The sequence below is a fragment of the Notolepis coatsorum genome (assembly GCF_963971535.1).
Source record: "Notolepis coatsorum genome assembly, chromosome: 10".
Taxonomy (NCBI): Eukaryota; Metazoa; Chordata; class Actinopteri; order Aulopiformes; family Paralepididae; genus Notolepis; species Notolepis coatsorum.
Genome location: NC_140174.1, coordinates 82,640,349 through 82,660,565, shown reverse-complemented (window position 1 = coordinate 82,660,565; position 20,217 = coordinate 82,640,349). Strand labels below are relative to the sequence as shown.

The 20,217-nt window shown below is 41.8% G+C and overlaps 1 protein-coding gene across 2 annotated transcripts in view; it reads left to right on the top strand.

The window, feature by feature from the left end:
* The first annotated feature begins 225 nt into the window (after positions 1-225).
* rbbp8 (retinoblastoma binding protein 8) overlaps positions 226-20,217 on the top strand; it is an 80,516-nt gene continuing 60,524 nt past the window's right edge. For both annotated transcript variants that reach the window (XM_084322701.1, XM_084322700.1), the window contains exons 1-5: positions 226-315; positions 4,393-4,566; positions 9,060-9,102; positions 17,803-17,898; positions 19,716-19,828. In XM_084322701.1, the coding sequence (XP_084178827.1) occupies positions 4,446-4,566; positions 9,060-9,102; positions 17,803-17,898; positions 19,716-19,828 (373 nt within the window). In that variant the 5' untranslated portion in view covers positions 226-315; positions 4,393-4,445. The remainder of the gene's footprint in view (positions 316-4,392; positions 4,567-9,059; positions 9,103-17,802; positions 17,899-19,715; positions 19,829-20,217) is intronic.

Sequence of the window (20,217 nt, the reverse complement as noted above, 5' to 3'; positions counted from 1 at the left end):
TCCGTCAATATTTCAGCGAGTTATGAGTATTTTTGTCTGTGCAGATCACTCACCCTCACTCAAGGCTGACTCGAGCAAGATGGCGGCCCTACGACGACGTCGCTCTCCATTGGCCGGCAGCGCGGGTAAGCTATGTAGTGTTCTATATCTATGAGTAATACGCCATGTTGCGTTTAAACTGTCGGAAAACTAAAGAAGAAGAAGAAGAAGACCCTATTGGAAGAAGAAGAAGAAGAAGAAGAAGAATAAGAATCCCAGCATGCTCTGCGTTACAGAGCGCGCTCTTCAACCTTCATCCTCAGCTCGTCTGTTCCTGTAAGTTGTTATTAAAATAAATTTATGTATCTCGCTGGTGTTGATTAGGCGAAGCAGTTACAGTATACCATTGTTGTTGTTATTGCTACAGTACATCTGCAGTCAATCTAGTAAGTTGTTAGACAGACAGACGTTGCTAGTTACAGCAGGCTGTATGTATTGCACAGCTTTGTTTGTTGATAGTGCGTTCGGTCGGTCCTCGTCGAGTCGAACATGTATTGTATAATGGTCAATAATGAGGTAATAGCGATAACTAAACTGCAGTTATCCATGGCGACAGTACGTCATGTCATTGCATTTGACTTACTCTGAGCCTTTTATATTAACCTAAACATAAGAGAGTCCGGGCCACGTATTCATCAAACACTCACCCGAAGTTGTTGAAATGGTCCAATTTCTCTTAACAAGTCTTGTTTTCTTGGGGCTGACATCTTGATTAGAAGGTAAAAGTCGTTATTTTCACTCAAAAGTGACATCATGGCAGCGACCGGTATGAGGTTGAAAATATAAGAGTCCAGAAAACAAATGCACCTCAATGTAAATACTTCAGAATTACTTAAAATGTATTGTCATCATACAAGTACAACGAAAATAAGTTAGCATCTAACCAGGGTGCAATTTAGCCCCTTATGTGACTGCCAGCGAGCCTGGGTCTCTACGGCTCGCTGGCAGTCACGTAAGGGGCTACGTGCAATTATGTAACAGTAAAGTGCATTAACAACGTACACGTGATTAAATATAATATATATTATAAGCTACTGACTAATGTGATGTATACAGTATAATTATGTACAGTGATTTTTTGTTTTAAGTTTATTTGTTGCAGCTGCACTGTTCTCCATGAAAATACCATATTTGGATAAATTTGACCATTTCTCAAAATCTGAAAATCATTATTTAATAAAACACAGAAAAGGATCACCAAGTTACTCTCGATTAAAAAAAAAAAAAAAACTTTACAGACAACATTGAGACAAAGCTTCCTGTCTTTGTATGTATTGAGCTGTACTGTACCCATTCTGCAATATGTTGTTAACGTTTTAAATCAATCAATCAATCAATAAATAGCATTTTAGCATTTTTATGAAACTACTGTATGTCTGTAAATGTTTTGATGAATTGAAAATGGAGGACCCTTATGTAAAAAAGCCGAAAGTCTTTTTCTGGTCTTCATCCTCCAGTCCACTGTTGTATTGAGCTGTACTTGATTGATTGATTGATTGAAGAAAAAAAAAGTTAAGGGGATGCAGACCAGAGAAAGACTTTCGTCTTGTTTACCCATTTTCAATTCATCATAACATACATAACATATATGACATACATGACATACAGATAGACAGTAGTAACAGTACTGCTACATCTATACATTTATGACATATCAGATTTGCAAATACAGTACTGTTTGTGATACAAAAGTGTCCAGAAAAAGAGTGTATATACATTTGACGTAGAAACTGTACATTGGAGGAGGTTGGGTGGGTGGGGTGGGGTTGGGTGGGTGGGTGGGGGGGGTAGTGTACATTGGAGGGGGGGGGGGGGGTTGGGTTGGGTAGGGGGACACACACATTGTACACTGTACATTGGAATACTGACAAAGCCATACCTTGGCTTACTGTATTGTACCCATTCTGCAATCTGTTAATAAAGTTTTCATTCATCCATTCATTCAGACGGCAAACAGAATAATTTTGATTGACAGTCGAGTCTGCCAATTACGTCACACCGCTTGCACCCGCCCTGCTGTTCTTGGCACCAATCGGCAAGCACGTATTCATTTTTTACTTCCGCTCTGTCCGCCATTGATTTTGACGAGAGCTCAACAACAACAACAACGTTAGCTCCCCGCGGCCGACGTTTAGCTTTTAGCTCCGCAGGATGACTAAACGAGGCATAATGATTTTACTGCAACCAATGTTATAATAAAAGCCTTTCCATACATCTGTCTGATTGAAAACTTTATTAACAGACCGCAGAATGGGCACAACTCAGCACGGGCTGAGATATGAACGAGTAATGCTTGCTATCTATCTAGGTCGCCCTCGGACGTTGCTATGTTCGGGTAAATACGCTGATCTTATTGAACGTGTAACTATATAACGTTAATGCCACAAAACAAATGCCTTTGTTAATCATAAGTAGTAACTTTGATGCAGTAGTGTGTGTGTGGGGGTGGCGTTGTTTGAACGTGTGGACCAAATTGACGCGACACAATCCTCTTGGGCAAAACATCACGATATCCACGATACGTTTAAAAAGTGTATCGTTAATTAACTGTACCCGATATTTATATAATATCGTCATATCGCCCAGCCCTAGTTGTAGCTGTAACCTAGGAATCGTACTCGGCGTCCGCAAGGACGTTCCGAGTATAGCGTTTTAGGAGCGAGGTAGCACAGTACTCTCTATAAACCGTCCCCGACTCCCCGTCTATCTCCAGGAGGGTAAGCCTCCCCTCCTCGCGCTACTGGAACCTGTGGACGGCTGGCTGAAATATCTTCGTCGCCGGCGGATAACTGACCGCGATCGACCCCACCCCCCGGGACCTAACTGGTTACCGCTTGTAGCGAGGTGCTCCAACCCCGATATCCGAGTCCCACTGGCTTATCAACAGTCTCAGCGTCTCATCCCCACCCGCAATCAGTAACACCTGAGTTCAATAACGACAGCCGCTTGAGTCCCTGCTCCTGACGTCATCACCCGGCCCATTCACATCACAGTACAAATCCCCCAAAACAGTACTTAAGTATTGTAACGAAGTACAAGTACTTTACACCCCTGCTTATTTGTACTCAAGTGCTGTACTTGTACTTGAGTAAACATTTCTAGGTGCTTGTACTTTATTTGAGTATTTTCCTTTTGGGAAACGTTGTATTTCGGGCTGTAACGAATGTAATCTTTTAACATTCGAAGCTTCGATTGAAGTATTCGAACGAAGCTTCGAATGTCTATAATAATAAAAAATTTACAAAAAAAGAAGAAAACGATTTTTTCTTTTATTTTTAAACTAAATCCTCAATTTGAATACAGTTATTAATCTGATTAAATTAGTATTTTTCTTTTATTAAATCAACTTTCTTTAATGAATATAACTCATCAGTTTCGTCAACATAAATAATCCAATAAGGGCACGGTTGGTATGAAAGTGATGGTGACGACTTATAGTATAATATATTATAATATTAGTGTAGCCTAATCTTTAACTGCAACTGTGAAGAAAACCCCCATTGGTTTAAACAGATTGAATAGACACACACAAAAAAAAAGATAAAAAAAAAAAAATTCGAATGTTGATTTAGAATTCGAATGTCAACATTATGATCGAAGCTTCGAAGCATTCGGTACAGCCCTCTACATTTCAAATGAAGTATTGTACTTTATTTTTTTTTACTCCACTATATTTATCTGACATGAACCATCAGTTACCAGTTACTGTTTTTTGCATACAAACCATGATCACGGAACATGAACAAAAATCTATGAAGCCTGCCAACTTCAAGAGGACGGAATCAGAGCAGCATAACTGGACCTTCTAGTACTTTAACATAACTTTTTAGAAGTCAATGGATCATGGATTGAATGTCCCCAAGCACTGGAATACACACACTTCATATAGGATGTGCACTTTTACTTTTGGTACATACGTACATTCAATATCAAATGCTTTCCCAGAATCTTTAGTGCTTTTACTTTTATCAGAGTACTATTTTATCTGGGTATTTATTTGGGTGAAGTGCTACTACTTCACATCCATTACTGTCTGTCCTCAAGGGGGTGCCACAGGGCTCTGTGTTGGGCCCCTTATTGTTCACAATTTATATGTGATACAGGTTATGGAGTGACTGTGCTGATGTTGGGGAGGGGAACGCATCAACACAGTCTTCAGTTTTTTATCCTGTGCTCCTCCACTTCTGTTAGGCATCTGATTAATAAACCTTTCCAGTAACTTAAGTATTTTTTTCTCCACAGGTTTAATGAATAAAGTCAGGATGCAGGCCTTGCTGTGTTTTAAAGCCTGTTCGCTGTAGGAAAATGTCTTCACCCTACACAGGGTTCAACATTTGTCTCCTGTCTACATAGGTTTTGTTGTTTGCTCGTCGAGAGGTGGATGGGCTGAAATCTGTCAGAGGAGGATGACGAGCAGCCCAGGGCTCAGTAGCAGCAGCCCTGCATCCAGTGCAGAAAACACACCTGCTCTGGTCTTTGATGGTGTATGGACTCAGCTCAGAGAGTGCCACCAAAGTGCACTGCAAGGTATAGATGGCCAGGGCTGGTCAATATATAAATGACCACGGCTGATCAATATATAGATGGGCTGGTCAGGTCAATATATAGATGGTCAGGGATGGTCCATATATAGATGACTAGGGCTGGTCAATATATAGATGGTCAGGGATGGTCAATATATATATGGCCAGGGCTGGTCAATATATAGATGGTCAGGGCTGGTCAATATATAGATGACCAGGGCTGGTCAATATATAGATGGTCAGGGCTGGTCAATAATATATATTTTTATTATTATTATTTTAGCTATTCTAGTTTGCACTCATACCCCCAAATTAGTCATTATGTCAATTCCCTTTGTGGTCGTTGCACTGCCCTACTGTGGGTCTGGGGAGGGTGTAGACCATGCCTCCAATACATGTGGAGTTGCCAGTAGCTTCTTTTCACCCGACAGCTAAGAGTTTCATTGGTGCTGGTTGACTGTGACCGACTCTTCAGTAGTTTACAATAGTATTGCATATAATATTATAAACATACCCTAAGTTCAGTTCAGTTCAGTTATTTTTTATTTTGGGCTTTGGACACATAACGGTCATTCCATAAATCGTCAAGGTTTTACCAGCTGCTATTGCAGCATTGTCCAATTGTTCGAAAAGGGCTAGGGAGAAGCACTAGGCTTGTCGGGCCCTACCCCTGAAGACTTACATTTCTTTTCTTTTAGTTTTTTCATTTACATACATACATATTACACACATATAGTACACATTACAGTATAGTATACCTGCAGTATATAATAGTATACATAATAGTATACTAATAGTGTATGCAGCACATATATAATGTGATGTGAGATATATACAGGGCTGTACGTTAACTTTTTTTGCACATAGCACTGGTGCTACAGAGGTTGATAGTTTTGTAGCACAGGCCAAAATCTTGTAGCACAAGTATAAAACGTGTTATATTTGTAACAGTCACAAATGTGCCTATTGTATTTGTGTTATTTAGTTGCAGTGCCATGTTTGGCTGTCATTTTCATGCTGACAAGTTTATGTCACACAGCCAGACATGTTACGTGTAAGGAATTATGGGATTTGGTGTTGGATGTATGGACTCTACTAGAGGTGCCGTGGGAATCACCAGTTTCATCACGATACGATAGGGGTGGACGGTATAAACGGTATATGGTATAAACGGTATGAATTTGCTCTACGGTATGGATTTTGACTATACCTTGTAACCGGTAGAGCAGCTCTAAAATAGCAATGACGTCATGTAACCACAGCGCGACTATTTCACTTGCATTTGCCCCTAAAAATAGATAGAATTGGGAGCTCCAGTAGCTCACCGCGTACCTCGAACGCTATTTCGGCGTCGGGGACAACCGTGCGCGTCACGGATCTGGGGTACACGAGTTCGACTCCCGGACTCGCCGTATTTTCTCAGAGTGTCTTTCCCCCCATCTATACCCCATTCAACCTGTATCTGTCGGTCATACTTGACCAGAAAAAGCGATAAATGCGAAAAGAACCAGCTGACTGGTCAAAGTAAAAAAAAAAAAAAAAAAAAAAAAAAAAGATAGAATTAGTCATAGATAATAGATATGTGCAAACTGGAAAAAGTTATTTAGGAGGCTTCGCGCAGTGGGCGTGTCAACACGCAATTGTCATTTCATAATAAACACATATCACTGCGGCGCACAGCAAGTTTCAATTTCAGTTCCTGGCATTTTTAACCAGTGGAGAAAGGTAAGATATTTCCCTATCGTTTTTCTTATATGAATTATTCTACGTTAATAAAACATACCTGGTGATCAACTACAGTTTGCTGTGAACATTATGATGTGTAATGTTCTGACGGCTGGGCAGCGCGAGCTGGATGTTGGATTTTGCGAGAAGCATATGCAGCTGCAGAGCCGCAGAATCCACCATAACCCACCCATCTGTACCGGCACCGTGCAGTACTCCAATTCAGCCATTGGCAATTCAGCTGTTGGGTGGGGGGCGCTGTTGAGAGGTCCCCAGATAGAGCCTTTGACATACTCTTTGCAAATAAGTCGTTGCGAGGTGGAGAGAGTCATCACGCAAACCCACGATAATGTTGCCGTCTCTCTCTGCCAAATTTCTCAGTTCTTCGCTTGATATAATTAATACAAATGTCCAATATAACGGAATTCGTTAGCTCATAAAAATGTGATTATAACAGACTGCTGTTTATTAATGTCGGGCGACACCCATTTGATTTAAAGTCGGCAGCAGCACGGAGTCTCTGGACTTATTTTATTTGGAATATAATGCCTGTATGCAAAAGTAGCCTAGTTTTAAGTTAAAATATTATAAATCTACATGCCTTGAGGATGTCATTATTTATATAGCCTGCCTATCAGGCAAAAAAAATTATTCTAACGGAAACACTGATACCGTGATATATACCGTTACCGTCTATGCTTCAAATTATACCGTGATATACATTTTAGACCATACCGTCCACCCCTACGATACGATATCGATTCTTTGGACAACAATACGATATTTGCTGATATCTGCCACGATACAATGCAGGTGCCTGCAATCGATATGAGACGATATCATAACTTCATAAGCTTTAACTTTAACACAATCAGTAACATTTAGATCAACTCAAAAAAGGTAACGAAAATATAATTTGAAAAAAATTTATTTACCTCTTCCAGACTTTTAAAGGAAAAACAATCTATTGTTTTTAATACAAATAGACCTCCTGTTCACTGTAAAGTGCCACGTTTTGATATATTGAGCTTTAAACTTTTATTTGGAATATGCAATTAAAGCTCTTCCCTTCTGTACCTATCAAAAATAGATTTTTTTTAGTCTAGATTTGAATTGATTTATGTTTTCGCAATATTTTAGTTCATCCTCTCTAGCCCATTCCACAGGGTGGCTCCGTAAGAGGAGATACACATTATTTTCAGGTTGGTTTTCATCACAGGTTTTTTGAAGTTCAATGGTCCTCTGAGGTTTATCCAGAAATTTGCTTCTTACATTTACCGGTAATTGATTATTTCTTGCTTTGTACATAACTTGCAGAGTTTTAAAGTTTACCATATCAATGAACTTCAAAATGTGTGATTGTAGAAACTAGGGATGTTCGATATTGGCTTTTTTACCTATACCGATATTGTCCAACTCTTAATTTCCGATACCGATATCAACCGATACCGATATATGCAGGGTCCCCCCCCCCCCCCCCAAAAACGGAATAATTTCAGGTAATTAACATTGCATATCTCTTGTCGTGGAATTAACACATTATGCATACTTTTGACACATTATGCATACTTTTGACAATAAATAAAATAAGAATTTGTTCTTACTTGCTTGCCTGGGTAAATAAAGGTTAAATAAATGTAAAGAAAATAAATGTAAACCAACCATCAACAAATTAATCTTAATTATATTCATAGGACATACCTGACTCCTATAAGATTGAACAGAATGGGACTTAAACAAGATTCTCTATGTTCCTTATGTACAAATGGGGATGAGGGTACATTTATGCACATGTATTGGGATTGCCCACCGGTTAAGATATTCTGGGAAGAAGTGACCCAGTAATTATCAGAATTCTTATTTCTGAATATACCTGTACAATACATCCCTCTGTATTGCTGTTGAATGATGTTTTTCAGTTTGCAGCCCCTATACAGCTAAAGAGACTAGTTTTATCCGGTCTCACAGCTGCTAAAAAGCTGATAGCATCACGATGGATTCAACCGGATAAAATGTGCCGGAAGGTATGGGTTCTTACCTATCTCGATGTGATTTATCTAGAGATATCTACAGCAAGAATTGTAGGTGTCAGTGAAACCAACATTGCAATCTGGTTAGAAGTGGTGGAGAGAATAAAAGCTAGCATATGAATTGTAGTGCCTGGTTAGAAACGAATGAAAATGGATGGATTATCCAAGTGGGGGACCGGGGGGGGAGAGCGAGCAAGAGCATATGTATGTATTGTATTAGATAGCAAGTATTAGGTATATATCTCGTAAACTACATTTATATTGATTCAAATGGTGATTTACATTGGATGTTTACTGTTAATGCTTGTGTGTCTAATTGTATGTTATGTTTTAAAAAATTATATAAAAAAAAAAATACATTAAAAAAAAATGTTTAAACCGATACCGATATTTTTCGATATTACATTTGAATGCCTATCGGCCGATAATATCGGACATCCCTAGTAGAAACAGTTTGTGTGTGTGGTCCCGATATCCTGCATTGTTTATTACTCTTATTGCTCTTTTTTGTAGGATAGTCAATGTATTTATGGTTGTTTTGTATGTGTTACCCCATACCTCTGTGCAGTAATGCAGGTAAGGCAAGATTATTGCACAGTACAGAGTGTGCAATGAGTTAGGATTGAGTACATGTCTCACCTTACTAATAATTGAGATGTTCTTTGCCATCTTAGCCCTCACATATTCTATATGGGGTTTCCAGCAGAGTTTATGGAAACATTGGACTCTTTTCTGTTGTCAGAATTGGAGTCAAAAGTGAGCAGGTTGAAGAAGGAGCGTTGTCTGTGAGTATATTCTGACATTCTATTTCACCTTTGGTCTCCATTCAGTGTTTTTGTAATTTCGGATAGAAATTAAAACTAGCTAGGGCGGCTGGGTGGCGCAGCGGACATTGCGCTCGTCACCAACGCAAAAGACACCGGTCTCGAATCCGGCTGTCAGCGTTGCCTCCGGCTTGGGCCGGCCATCATACTGACTCAATTGGCAGAGTCAGCGGGAGGGGAGTCGATGGGTGGTCAGTGTTTCCCCTGAAAAAAATTGTGCTGCGCGCACTCTGCCGGAATCCATATTAGCGCACGCTGCCGGAGAAAAAGCTTAAAACTACCTTAGAATTGTTTGAGAGGGAGCTCCAGTAGCTCACCGCGTACCTCGAGCGCTATTTCGGCGCCGGGGACAACCGTGCTCGTCACGGATCTGGGGTTAGCGAGTTCGATTCCCGGACTGCAGCCGTATCTTTCTCAGAGTGTCTTCCCCCATCTGTACCCATTCAAACCTGTTTCTGTCGGTCATTCTTGACCAGAGAAAATGCGATAAACGCAAAAAAGAGCCAGCGGAATGGCCAAAGTTAAAAAAAAAAAAAATTGTTTGAGATAGGGCGCCCCAGTGGCGAACCACATAGCGCGCTCAGCCGCAACACGGCCGACCCGGGTTCGACTCCCGAACCCGTCGTTATTTGCCGAATGTCTTCCCCCCACTCTGTCTCCCATTCCTCCTCTGTCTCTCTCTACTGGACTGCCCAGTAGCAATAAAGCGATAAAACGTCAAAAAATAAATCTTTAAAGAATTGTTTGAGATAGGTTATTCATGTTCATGGAGTCATGTTCATGGTGTCATGTTACTATAATACAATGCTAGACACTGAAAAAAGACATTTATAATGCATGTCACCTTTAAGGACTTACCAGTAGCTTAAATACCAGTGTTTGTTGCACCTCTCCATCAGCGAGGATCAACCAACCTTCTCATAAAGGACACTATCTATCATTAGCGAGGAATCTGAGGGCAGTAGGCCCCGACTAAGGATTTGTATAGTCTACTTTGATTGGCCGAAATTTGCCGATAGTCGACCACCCCCCTGAATGCAAAAATAAATCATTCCATTTGGGCTGTGGGGGGTGCTTAATATCTGAAGAAGTCGACTGAAGGATTCTTGTCCTGCGAAAGCATGCAATTGGTCCACTGATGGATACATCTTGATATGTCTAGTGTGTGAAATCCTCTTTCAGTGCCTCTAGGCCTCTTTGCTTTTGGAAAGAATGATTAAAAAAGAGAAATAATAATAATTTTATTTAAAAAAATTTGCATTTGACTAAGAGGTTGGCAGTCGACTACGGCTCCTTTCGATCGATTAGTCGACTAGTCGAGGTCAGCCCTAGAGGGCAGAGTCATATACAGAGTCCAATGATTTAAGGATTGAGGCCTCACGCTCACCATGCCTATAAATTACATCTCTCATCGAGCCACACAACAAGATATTTATATTCGGTGACTCAATGCTAGAACCACTTACGGTAGATATATGGAAACTATTATGTTCAATGTTTCTGGCTCTATAAAACGGCATAATTTTAGTTTTACTAGCATTATGAACCAATTTTAAGTTTAATAAGAGCTTCCTGGAGGGTAATAAATTAAAGTTGTAAGTTCTCAATGGCCAATTGTACAGAGTTAGCAATACAATGCACAACAATATCTGTATGCATACAGATGGGCTTGACAACCATTCAGCAAAAACAAAATATCATTAATATATATAGTGAAGAGGACAGGACCTAGAATTTAACCCTGTGGCACACCTTTAGTTATTTTGTGATCAAATCTTTTTTATTAACTTTTTCACATAGAACAAGACACATCACAATACAACAATAACAATAATACACAAAAAGACATCACAAAACAGCAACCTATTAAAAAAATGGGGAGACAATAATGGAGACATACTGTACAGTGAACATCCTGAGCCCCCACCCTCACCAGACACGGCAGCCCCGATCCCCATCCCTCGAGGACCCCTGGTCCGGCGCCCCAGCGAACCAAAGCATCACGCCTCTTTAACACCACGATCCGCCGAGACCCCGAACCAGGGTCCCCCCTCCGAGCCCGCGACCATCAGACACACAGCCAAAGGGGCCCAAAACATATACATAATTAAATATACAATAAAAAACACCCAAAACAAAACACAAGTGGACATGGACATTTTCACGCTCCCACCCCCCACTCACCCCGGACCTCAACGTGAGTTAAATACATAAAATATTATTCAGCAGCAATTGAGTTATATGCGCTCTTTTATCTTTGCCACAGCTGCCAACCAGATCGCGATACTCGACTCATTAACCCCTATAACCTGTGCAGTGGATATCTCCAGATAAATCACATCAAGATGAGTGAGAATCCATACCTTCGGGCTTAATTTATCTGGGTGTATCCATCTTGAGGCAATACATTTTTTGGCGGCTGTGAGGCTGGCTAGAATGAGTCTCTTCACATGTATAGAGGTAATTGAGAAACATCATTCAATAACAATACAGAAGGTAGAACAGGTATGGTCAGAGAGAAAATATCTGATAGCTGGGAGGTAACATTTTCCCAAAAGAGCTCAACAGGAGGAAATTCCCAGTACATATGCATAAATGTTCCGGTGGCAACGTTTGGACATAAGGTACATCGAGAGTCGGGTCTGAGACCCATTAGATTCAATCGTCTAGGGGTCAGATAAGTCCTATGAACAAAATGTTGATGAATCTGTTGGTGATCTGGGTTGCCTGAGGAGAGCCGAACATTTTCCCAGACTGCATCCCAATCAAAATCTACATTCAACTCCGGAACATCCTTTCTCCAAATCGTATCCAGGGGGAGGTCCTTATACGAGGACATAAGTAAATGGCGATAAAAGTCAGAAACGAAGCCTCTCGATGTCTCTTTGTCATAAAATAATTTGTGAAAACGGTGACGCTCGACGTCCCATGGAACGCCATGAGCCCTTAGAGCTGCTCTTATTTGTAAATAAAAGAAAAAGGAGGTTCCGGGGAGATCATATCCGTTGGAAAGATCCTGGAAAGAACGGAGACCAGAGTTATCGAAGATATCCCCCAACGTGTGGATGCCTTTCTTTTCCCATCTAGGGTACCTAATAGGATGTTGTCCAATAAGGACTAAATTGTTGTTAAATAGAGGGGAATGCGTGTGCCATTTATGGCGGTTAGTACACGCTTTCTGGATATCACGCCAAGTCTGGATCACATGTGTGATAAGAGGGCCAAATCGTAATTTGCATTGCTTAATTGAAATGTTGGTATACACAATATCCTGAAGTCTATGTGGGGACACCATCTTCTCCTCCAATGGTCGCCAAGACACGGCTGCTTGAGCATCAAACCAAGTGATCAGAGGTCTCAGAGAGAAAGCTTGAAAATAATATTTAAAGTCTGGAAACGCTAAGCCTCCAATCGAGTTTGTGGTAAGTTTTCATTTATATTTTTAGATGGAAGGCTGTATTCCATCTGTCTAACGTTAGCGAATATTGTGAGATTGATGAATAGGACAGTCACAACGTTGCTGGACTATCGACCTAGTTAGCCCCTTTCATGACTGCGATGCACGACTACAGGGTTTGGTCGAGTGAATCCACACTTGTGGTATTATTATAACTCATTTATTGTGTAACGCTAGCCTCTTAAAACTTACCACAGTCATGGTATCCATAAACTTCAATCGGTTCGGATCCTTTGAATGAAATGAAAATGTAAACAAACACTGGCCTCACGTTAGAAAGTAGCACTGGTGACGTGAAATCACTGAGCCCAGAGAGGAGTGGTTCGGCAAAAAATAGTTCAGAGTATATTTGCTTGGAAAACGTAAATGTTGAATTCAATTATTTTTTATTTCTCCACGTGGTAAATACACGGGTCACAACATGTTTACAGGAACGTTTTGGGGTTGTATTTGGAGTGTATTTCGTGACTGTAGGGGACTGTAGGGAACTTCAGGGTAAAGGTCTGACCCACTTCCAGTGATGAAGCTAAGCTACGCTAACGGTGCGGGCGTTCCCTAAGCCTAATGCATGCAGAGAGACAAAAAAGGTATGTATCTTCTTGTCTAACTCCAGGGAAGATGTTAAATAAGCTAATTTCCCAAAATGTTGGAGTTTTCCTTTAAAGCCGGACAGGCTGCCAAATTCATCTATCACGCTGAGCAGATGAGGTAGAGAGACTGAGGGAGTCTGCATAAACAGGAGTACATAATCTGCGTACAAGCTGGTGATGTGTGCCCTGAATTGAAACGGGAGATATAATTTGGGATGTATTGAGCTAGCGGTTTGAGAGATAAGGCGAATAAGAGGACAACCCTGTCTAGAAGAGCGCGAGACAGAGAAGAGTGGCGAGCAGAACTTCCCCGTTAAGATCATGGCCGAAGGCCCTGTGTAGAGAACTTTGATCATATTAATGAAACCCTCACCTAACCCCATCCTTCTAAGAACTGCCCACAAGTAAGACTACTCCAATCTGTCAAATGCCTTCATTGCGTCCAAGGACATGACCGCTGTAGGAACTGCAACATCCTTGCTGGCATCAATCACGTGCAGTAACCGTCTGATGTTATCAGTAACCAGGCGGCCTCTTATGAAGCCGGTCTGATCAGGGTGAACTAGAGATGTCGTATGCTTTTGAAGTCTGGTGGCTAGAACCTTGGCATATAGCTTAAGATCGCCTCCGAGGAGACTTAGGGGCCTGTAGCTGCCACATTCAGTGGCGTCCTTATCTTTCTTGAGTAAAACAAATATAAGCGCCATATTGACGTCTCTGGAGAAATTGCCCTCTTTTATTGAGTGTAAAATCATTGCGAGTAATAAGGGGCAGAGTACATCCCAGAATGCAAGGTAGAGTTCCGGTGGAATGCCGTCCCATCCGGGAGCCTTGCCCCGTTGCATATCCGCAATCGCCTCTCTAAGTTCAACTAGCGTGATAGGTGCAGCTAACAGCTTAGCATTATCTTCCGAGATCTGTGGTAGGTTGATTTGATCAAGAAAATCCTCCATCTTGGTATGGTCAAAGACCACCTCTGACTTGTACAGGTTGGAATAAAAAGAGCTAAATGTATCATTAATCTTTTTGGGGTTGGTGGTTACCTCCCCCGGTTGGTTCTTAATGGAAGGGATATCCGCAAATTGCTCACTGGCACGTATCTTCATAGCTAGTAGGTGACTAGGCCTGGAGCCGTGAAAGTAGTAGTGCTGTCGTCTTGTTCTGTGCATCTGAAATTCAGATTGTTGTCTTAAAATGGAGTTAATCTCTTTTTTCACTACCTTCATTTGAAGCTCTAGTCGACTAGAGTAGTTGTGCTGCAATGAAGAGATCAACGTGGCATGAAGCTTTTCCAATTCCACCAGCTTGGAGAGACCGAATCCCATGGATACCGAACCAGCATTCAACTGCAGGAATTCAGTGAGCTTCTCTTTAAATTGCAAGTTAAACTCCGTTTTTCAGCAGTGTAGAGTTAAAGCGCCATCTAGGGGCGCAGGATGTTATTTTACTGAGTGAACCCTTGAGTAGGATACCTTTGTGGTCTGAAAGTGCTATGGGCAATAAGTCAACATCAAAGCTATCAAAGAGACGTGGGGAAGAAAAAACAATCAATCCTGGAAAAGGTCTTATGTCTCGACGAGAAGAAGGAATAATCTCTCGCGGATGGGTTGAGTGATCGCCACATATCGATTACCCCGTGTCCTTAGACCAGGCCTGTAGGGCTGTGGTAGCTTGCTTCTGATCAGAGGTTTCAGTGTGATTGGACCTATCAATCAATGGATCCCAAACTGCATTAAAATTAGCTCCTACTATTAATGAGTAATCAGGTAGTTTCAGCATAGCTGCAGTGAGTACAGCATAAAAGTTAGCGTCATACAAATTAGGGGCGTATGCAGAAATCGGCACAATTTTCCGGTTAGAACATTCTATTTTAGCAATAGTAATTCGACCATCTGCATCAGACCACACATCTAACAGTTTAATATTCAAAATTCGCTTCTGTATTATGGCTACCCCACGGGCCTTGGTACTAAAAGAAGAAGAACTTATGTTATGGTAATTGCCAGTCTTGCGTTATCCGCCAATAAAAGGTGCGTTTCACTCAGTAAAGCAAGGTCCACTTCCTTCCTTTTTAGCCACGTTACACTTGTGCGTTTATGCGGTATATTGAGACCCCCTGTATTCCAGATCAATATGTTCAAATTAGCCATAGTCTAAAAAGGCTGCAGTATGACTGAATGTAATTAGTTTGGAGTAGAACACCATAATGGATACATATCCACTTGTTAAGGTCCTATTGAGTTCCGAGCGTGGGTGTGAAAGCAAAAATAAAACGGAGCGAGTCGATTGAAAAGAAAAACTAAAAACACCCTCCCCCACATCAGAGTACTTGTCCGGTATCGATCAAACATCAGTTGGTCAACCTTGACCGAGCACAGCAACCACAACATTATGTATCTTAACCATACTAATAACTTATATATATGTAATATATATATATATATATATATTATAATGTATATTGTAACGATTTAGAAAAAAGGAACCCACTTCACTCAACTGAGAGAAGAAATCTGGCAACTGTAATGTTAGCTAGGAGAGCTGGGCAACCAGCACGCCTCGAGCTTAGTTTAATCGGGCTCAAGGCCTGTTATATCCTGATTCACGTAGGTAGCTCCGCCGAGAGAGGACCATCCCCCTCGACCGGCAGATACGTTAGAACATAGTTTGTTTGAGTGAAACCTGTGAAGCATAGTTCGTCCAAGTGCAAACTTGAAAAAAGACAATATGCATAACAGTCAATGCGAAGTTCAGTGCGAAGTTCAATGTTCAGACATAAAAAGGCAAATGCGTTAAAAAGCACAAGTCGTCTGAATTATACTTGAAAATAGTCAGTGTGTTACCGTTCTGTTGGACCGAAAGGCAGCGGTAGGCGAGTGGTAACGTTAGCGTTAGCTTGGAGAGCCAGAAAGTTAGCATAGCTCGCGCTTAGCATACCAAGGCTCCGAGGCCTGTCACTCCCCGGTGCCCGTTGCCTGCTCCGCCGGGGCCGGCTCATCATCCTCGGCCGGGGGGGGGGGCGCCGTGCCGCTTCGAAGGAATCTCACCGCCTCGGACGGCGACGTGAACAGGTGGTTGCAGGAGACCACTCCGCGGCCCATCTTGATCTTCAGAGTCGCAGGGTATAATAGGTAGGCTTCTATGCCCCTCTTCTGAGCAACTCCCATAGCCTTAGAGAAGGCCCTGCGACGTCTGGCGGTGTGGCCGCTGAAATCCGCGGCGAATCTGATTACCCACTTTTGGAGGGTGTTTCCTGGCCTCTTGGAGAATAGCCTGACGTATAGGGAACCGCAGGCAGCAAAATATAAAGGCGCGTGGACGTTCGCCATTCTCCGGAGGGCCGCTCCTGAATATTCTATGTGTCCGCTCAATCTATGGTTTAGAGACGGTCGGAAACCACTGTGGAATCATCTTTTCGAGATACTGAATCGGCGCATTGTTTTCAATGTTTTCGGGCAAGCCGTATATTCTTTTTTTATTGATCTTTTCCCCCCTCCTTTTTCCTCCGATTTTCTCCCATCCCAATGTTAGTCGTTATGCCAATTCCCAATCCCCTTCCTGGTCGCTGCGCACTTACCCCCCACAGTCGGTCTGGGAGAGTGGAGGCTACTACGTGCTTCCTCCGACACACGTCCAGCCAATCAACCGCTTCTTTTCACCTGGCAGCGCGGATTCTCACTGAGAGGGCGTAGCGTGTGGAAGGATCACACTATCCCACTTAGATCCTATCCGCGCTTAGCAGGCGCCCCGACCGAACTGTAGGAGTCGCTGTTTACAACGACCCTGACCCACCCCGCCAGCTTCTCCCACTCTCTAATACTGCCAATTGTATTAGTGTGAACGGCCAGCCAAGCTGGTGACAACCCCGGAGCTGTGAGCTGGTTTAATGTCCCAATCTTGTTCGGTATTTGTTTCGCCATCTCTACGAAGTATAATATGAGTGTATGTCGTAAAATTTGCGTCGTAATCAAAGTTAAAGTGAAGTGGTCACGGAGCTCGGAAAAGTTACGCCGCCATCCGATCTGAACATAAACCGGAAGTCACACCTTTAGTTATTGATAACATTTTGAGTGGGCAGAACCCGACTTTACATACTGACGTCTCCCTGACGGATAATCTTGGAACCTATCGCATGCATTTATATCCAAACCAATAGTAGCTAATCTTTTTAAGAGTAAATAGTGATCGACTATCAAAAGCTTTTGACGGATCAATAAAGAGGGCAGCACAGTGTTTCTTCTTGTATATAAAGCTGATATTATGTCATTACTAGTAACTAAAGAGATGACTGATAATGTGCTATGATTGGCTCTGAACCCGGATTGGTGTGACGTCACTGAATAATAGTCGTTACATGATGAAATAAAAATAATTTTGAAAAGTGAAAGCACCATACCATGATGACCGCTCTACCTCCTGAGCCACTGTTGCTCCTACAAATGTATGATCATGTTTGTAAACATAGGATTTACTGTAGAATTGTAGTACTGTCCATCTTTTACACCAGGTTGTTGTCGAGCAGACTCCTATTAAATAGTGTTCTGCCAGGACCTGGTGGTCACACTAGTCTGAATGGATGATCTTTGACCTGAGAAGTTGTCTTGCTTTCTGTAGAGATGCACAGAGACTACAGGCGTTTTATGACCGTCATCAGCAGCTAAAGGAGAAGCATAAAATCCTGCAGGATACTGTGGGTCTCATGGAGGAAAGGTAATGTAATCTGGTTACAATGTAAAAAAATTCTGTAGAGACGGTAGAGGTTTCGTCAGGATACTTTATTATCTAAAGATGGTAAGTTAAGAGTGTTGTGTTCATTCATAGTTCGTTCATAGTCAGCGACTTCGGGTCATTGAGAAGCGCTATATAAATTAAATTAATTATTATTATTATAGTTAAAGACGGTAGAGGTTAGTACTTTAACTTACCATCTTTAGATAATAAATTACTTAACCCCTACTGTCTTTGAATGAACACAAGACTCTAACTTACCATCTTTAGATAATAGTGTTGTGTTCATTCATGGTTAAAGACAGTAGAGGTAGAGTACTTTATTATCTAAAGATGGTAAGTTAGAGTGTTGTGTTCATTCATAGTTAAAGACAGTAGAGGTTGAGTACTTTAACTTACCATCTTTAGATAATAAAGTACTTAACCTCTACTGTCTTTAACACTTTGGGTGCCGTTAACACTTTCAGAGCCCAAGCTTAATCTTGATTTACCGCTTGAATGCCCACCATCCACTTCAATGTTAGCGTTAATAACGCCTAATCTATGTTCTAAATTATGTGTCTAATCTGCCCGTCGCTTATCAATGACTCGTTTTCCAGTCAACATTGTCGAAGCGGATTGTTTTTTTATCGGTTCATTTTCGTTTTATAGCATTTTGAAAATCCCTCGTTTTCAAGGAAAATATAAATATTCCATAATAATCGCCCTTTACTGGAATATTCTAGAATACACAAAAACGTTGTAATTTTTCGGCCTATTTATGAATCGTTTTCAAATAAACGCTAGATTATCGATAGTATATGTGTACGTATGCACGCTATATAGGCGATCTGAAAAATCGATTCTCTGATTTCCTCAAAGCGATCGCCCACACACACACACACACACACATAGGGCGAACGCTGAGATCTCAGCGAATACAACTCTGATTATCCCAAGACTTGTAAAATAGATTCCTTACCTCAGATCAGATGTTCTCCAAAAAGATCATTACAATTCCTGATCGCCATTCCAAAAATTGATCGCTTTTATTGATCCAACGCTACATACTGTACATATGTATTCCACGCTTTTCTGAGGCTCCACAATGAATCCGATCGACTCGGGTTACATGCCTGAGAAGTAAAATGTGGATTCTGGATTTTTCTTTTCTCATCCATTTTCATTGAGTCCATTCCAAAAGGGTGCATTACCATCTGGGAGACGCTCTAAACCACATTTCATTCTTGAATGAGGAAGGATAATAACGATAATATAGCGTTGATTTCAGGAAGATTCGATAATCAGGCGAAAAATGACAACGTGATAACTGGATTCCACTCAAACGCTATTATCGCGTCTTTCCTGGGATTACTAAGAATCACAAACTATATTCCTATTTAAAACGGAAATGTACAGATGAAAAAATTATCTGTTTTTTGCACGTTGACCAGAAGCAACGCACTCACAATCGACGGTGTTATTATATCCATAGCTATATATAAAATATAGGTTTAGCTCTACAAACAAGGTGAGCGTTTACATGGGGTTGATGGGCGGCAAGGCCTACGCACTTCCCAGAAGGGGCGTGGCACCCAATGTGTTAACTATGAATGAACACAACACTCTAACTTACCATCTTCAGATAGTGTTGTGTTCATTCAAGTAGAGGTGCTTTAACACTCCAAGTGATTTGGTTTAACCTGACAACTATGCAACTATGGTTTTGTCATCGTATTCCACTGTGTTCATATTGTTTGTAACACCTAAACAAACATGTAATATTGGAGTCTGACTGTGTCTTGTTGCCTGTCATGTAGGCTGCGGACAGGCCCGTGTGACCGCTGTGTCGTCTCAGAGGAGCACATCAGAAAGAAGCAGGTGGAGTATGAGACGGATCTTCAGCAGAACCTGGTCCTCATCGTGGAACTCGGTATGTTCGCTCATTATCCTGATCCCATAATCACACCGACATTAAGTTAATTAGCCCCGGGCGGCTAGGTGGGCAAGGCGCTCGCCACCAACGCAGGAGATGCTGGGTTCGAGCCCAGCTCTCGGCGTTGCTACCAACTTGGCTGGTCGTTCATACTAATACAATTGGCAGTATTAGGGGGTGGGGATCGGACGTTGTGGACAGCGACTCCTACAGGTCGGTTGGTGCGCCTGCGCAGTAGAATCGGGAAGCGACGGGGGCGGCGTGTCCCTCCCACGCAGACCCTCGCCGCTGAGAGATCGCGCTGTGCAGGTGAAAAGATGCGACGGCTGCCTCCTTGTGTACCGGATGGGACACGTGATGCAAGGCTTCGTCCACATTGCAGCCGG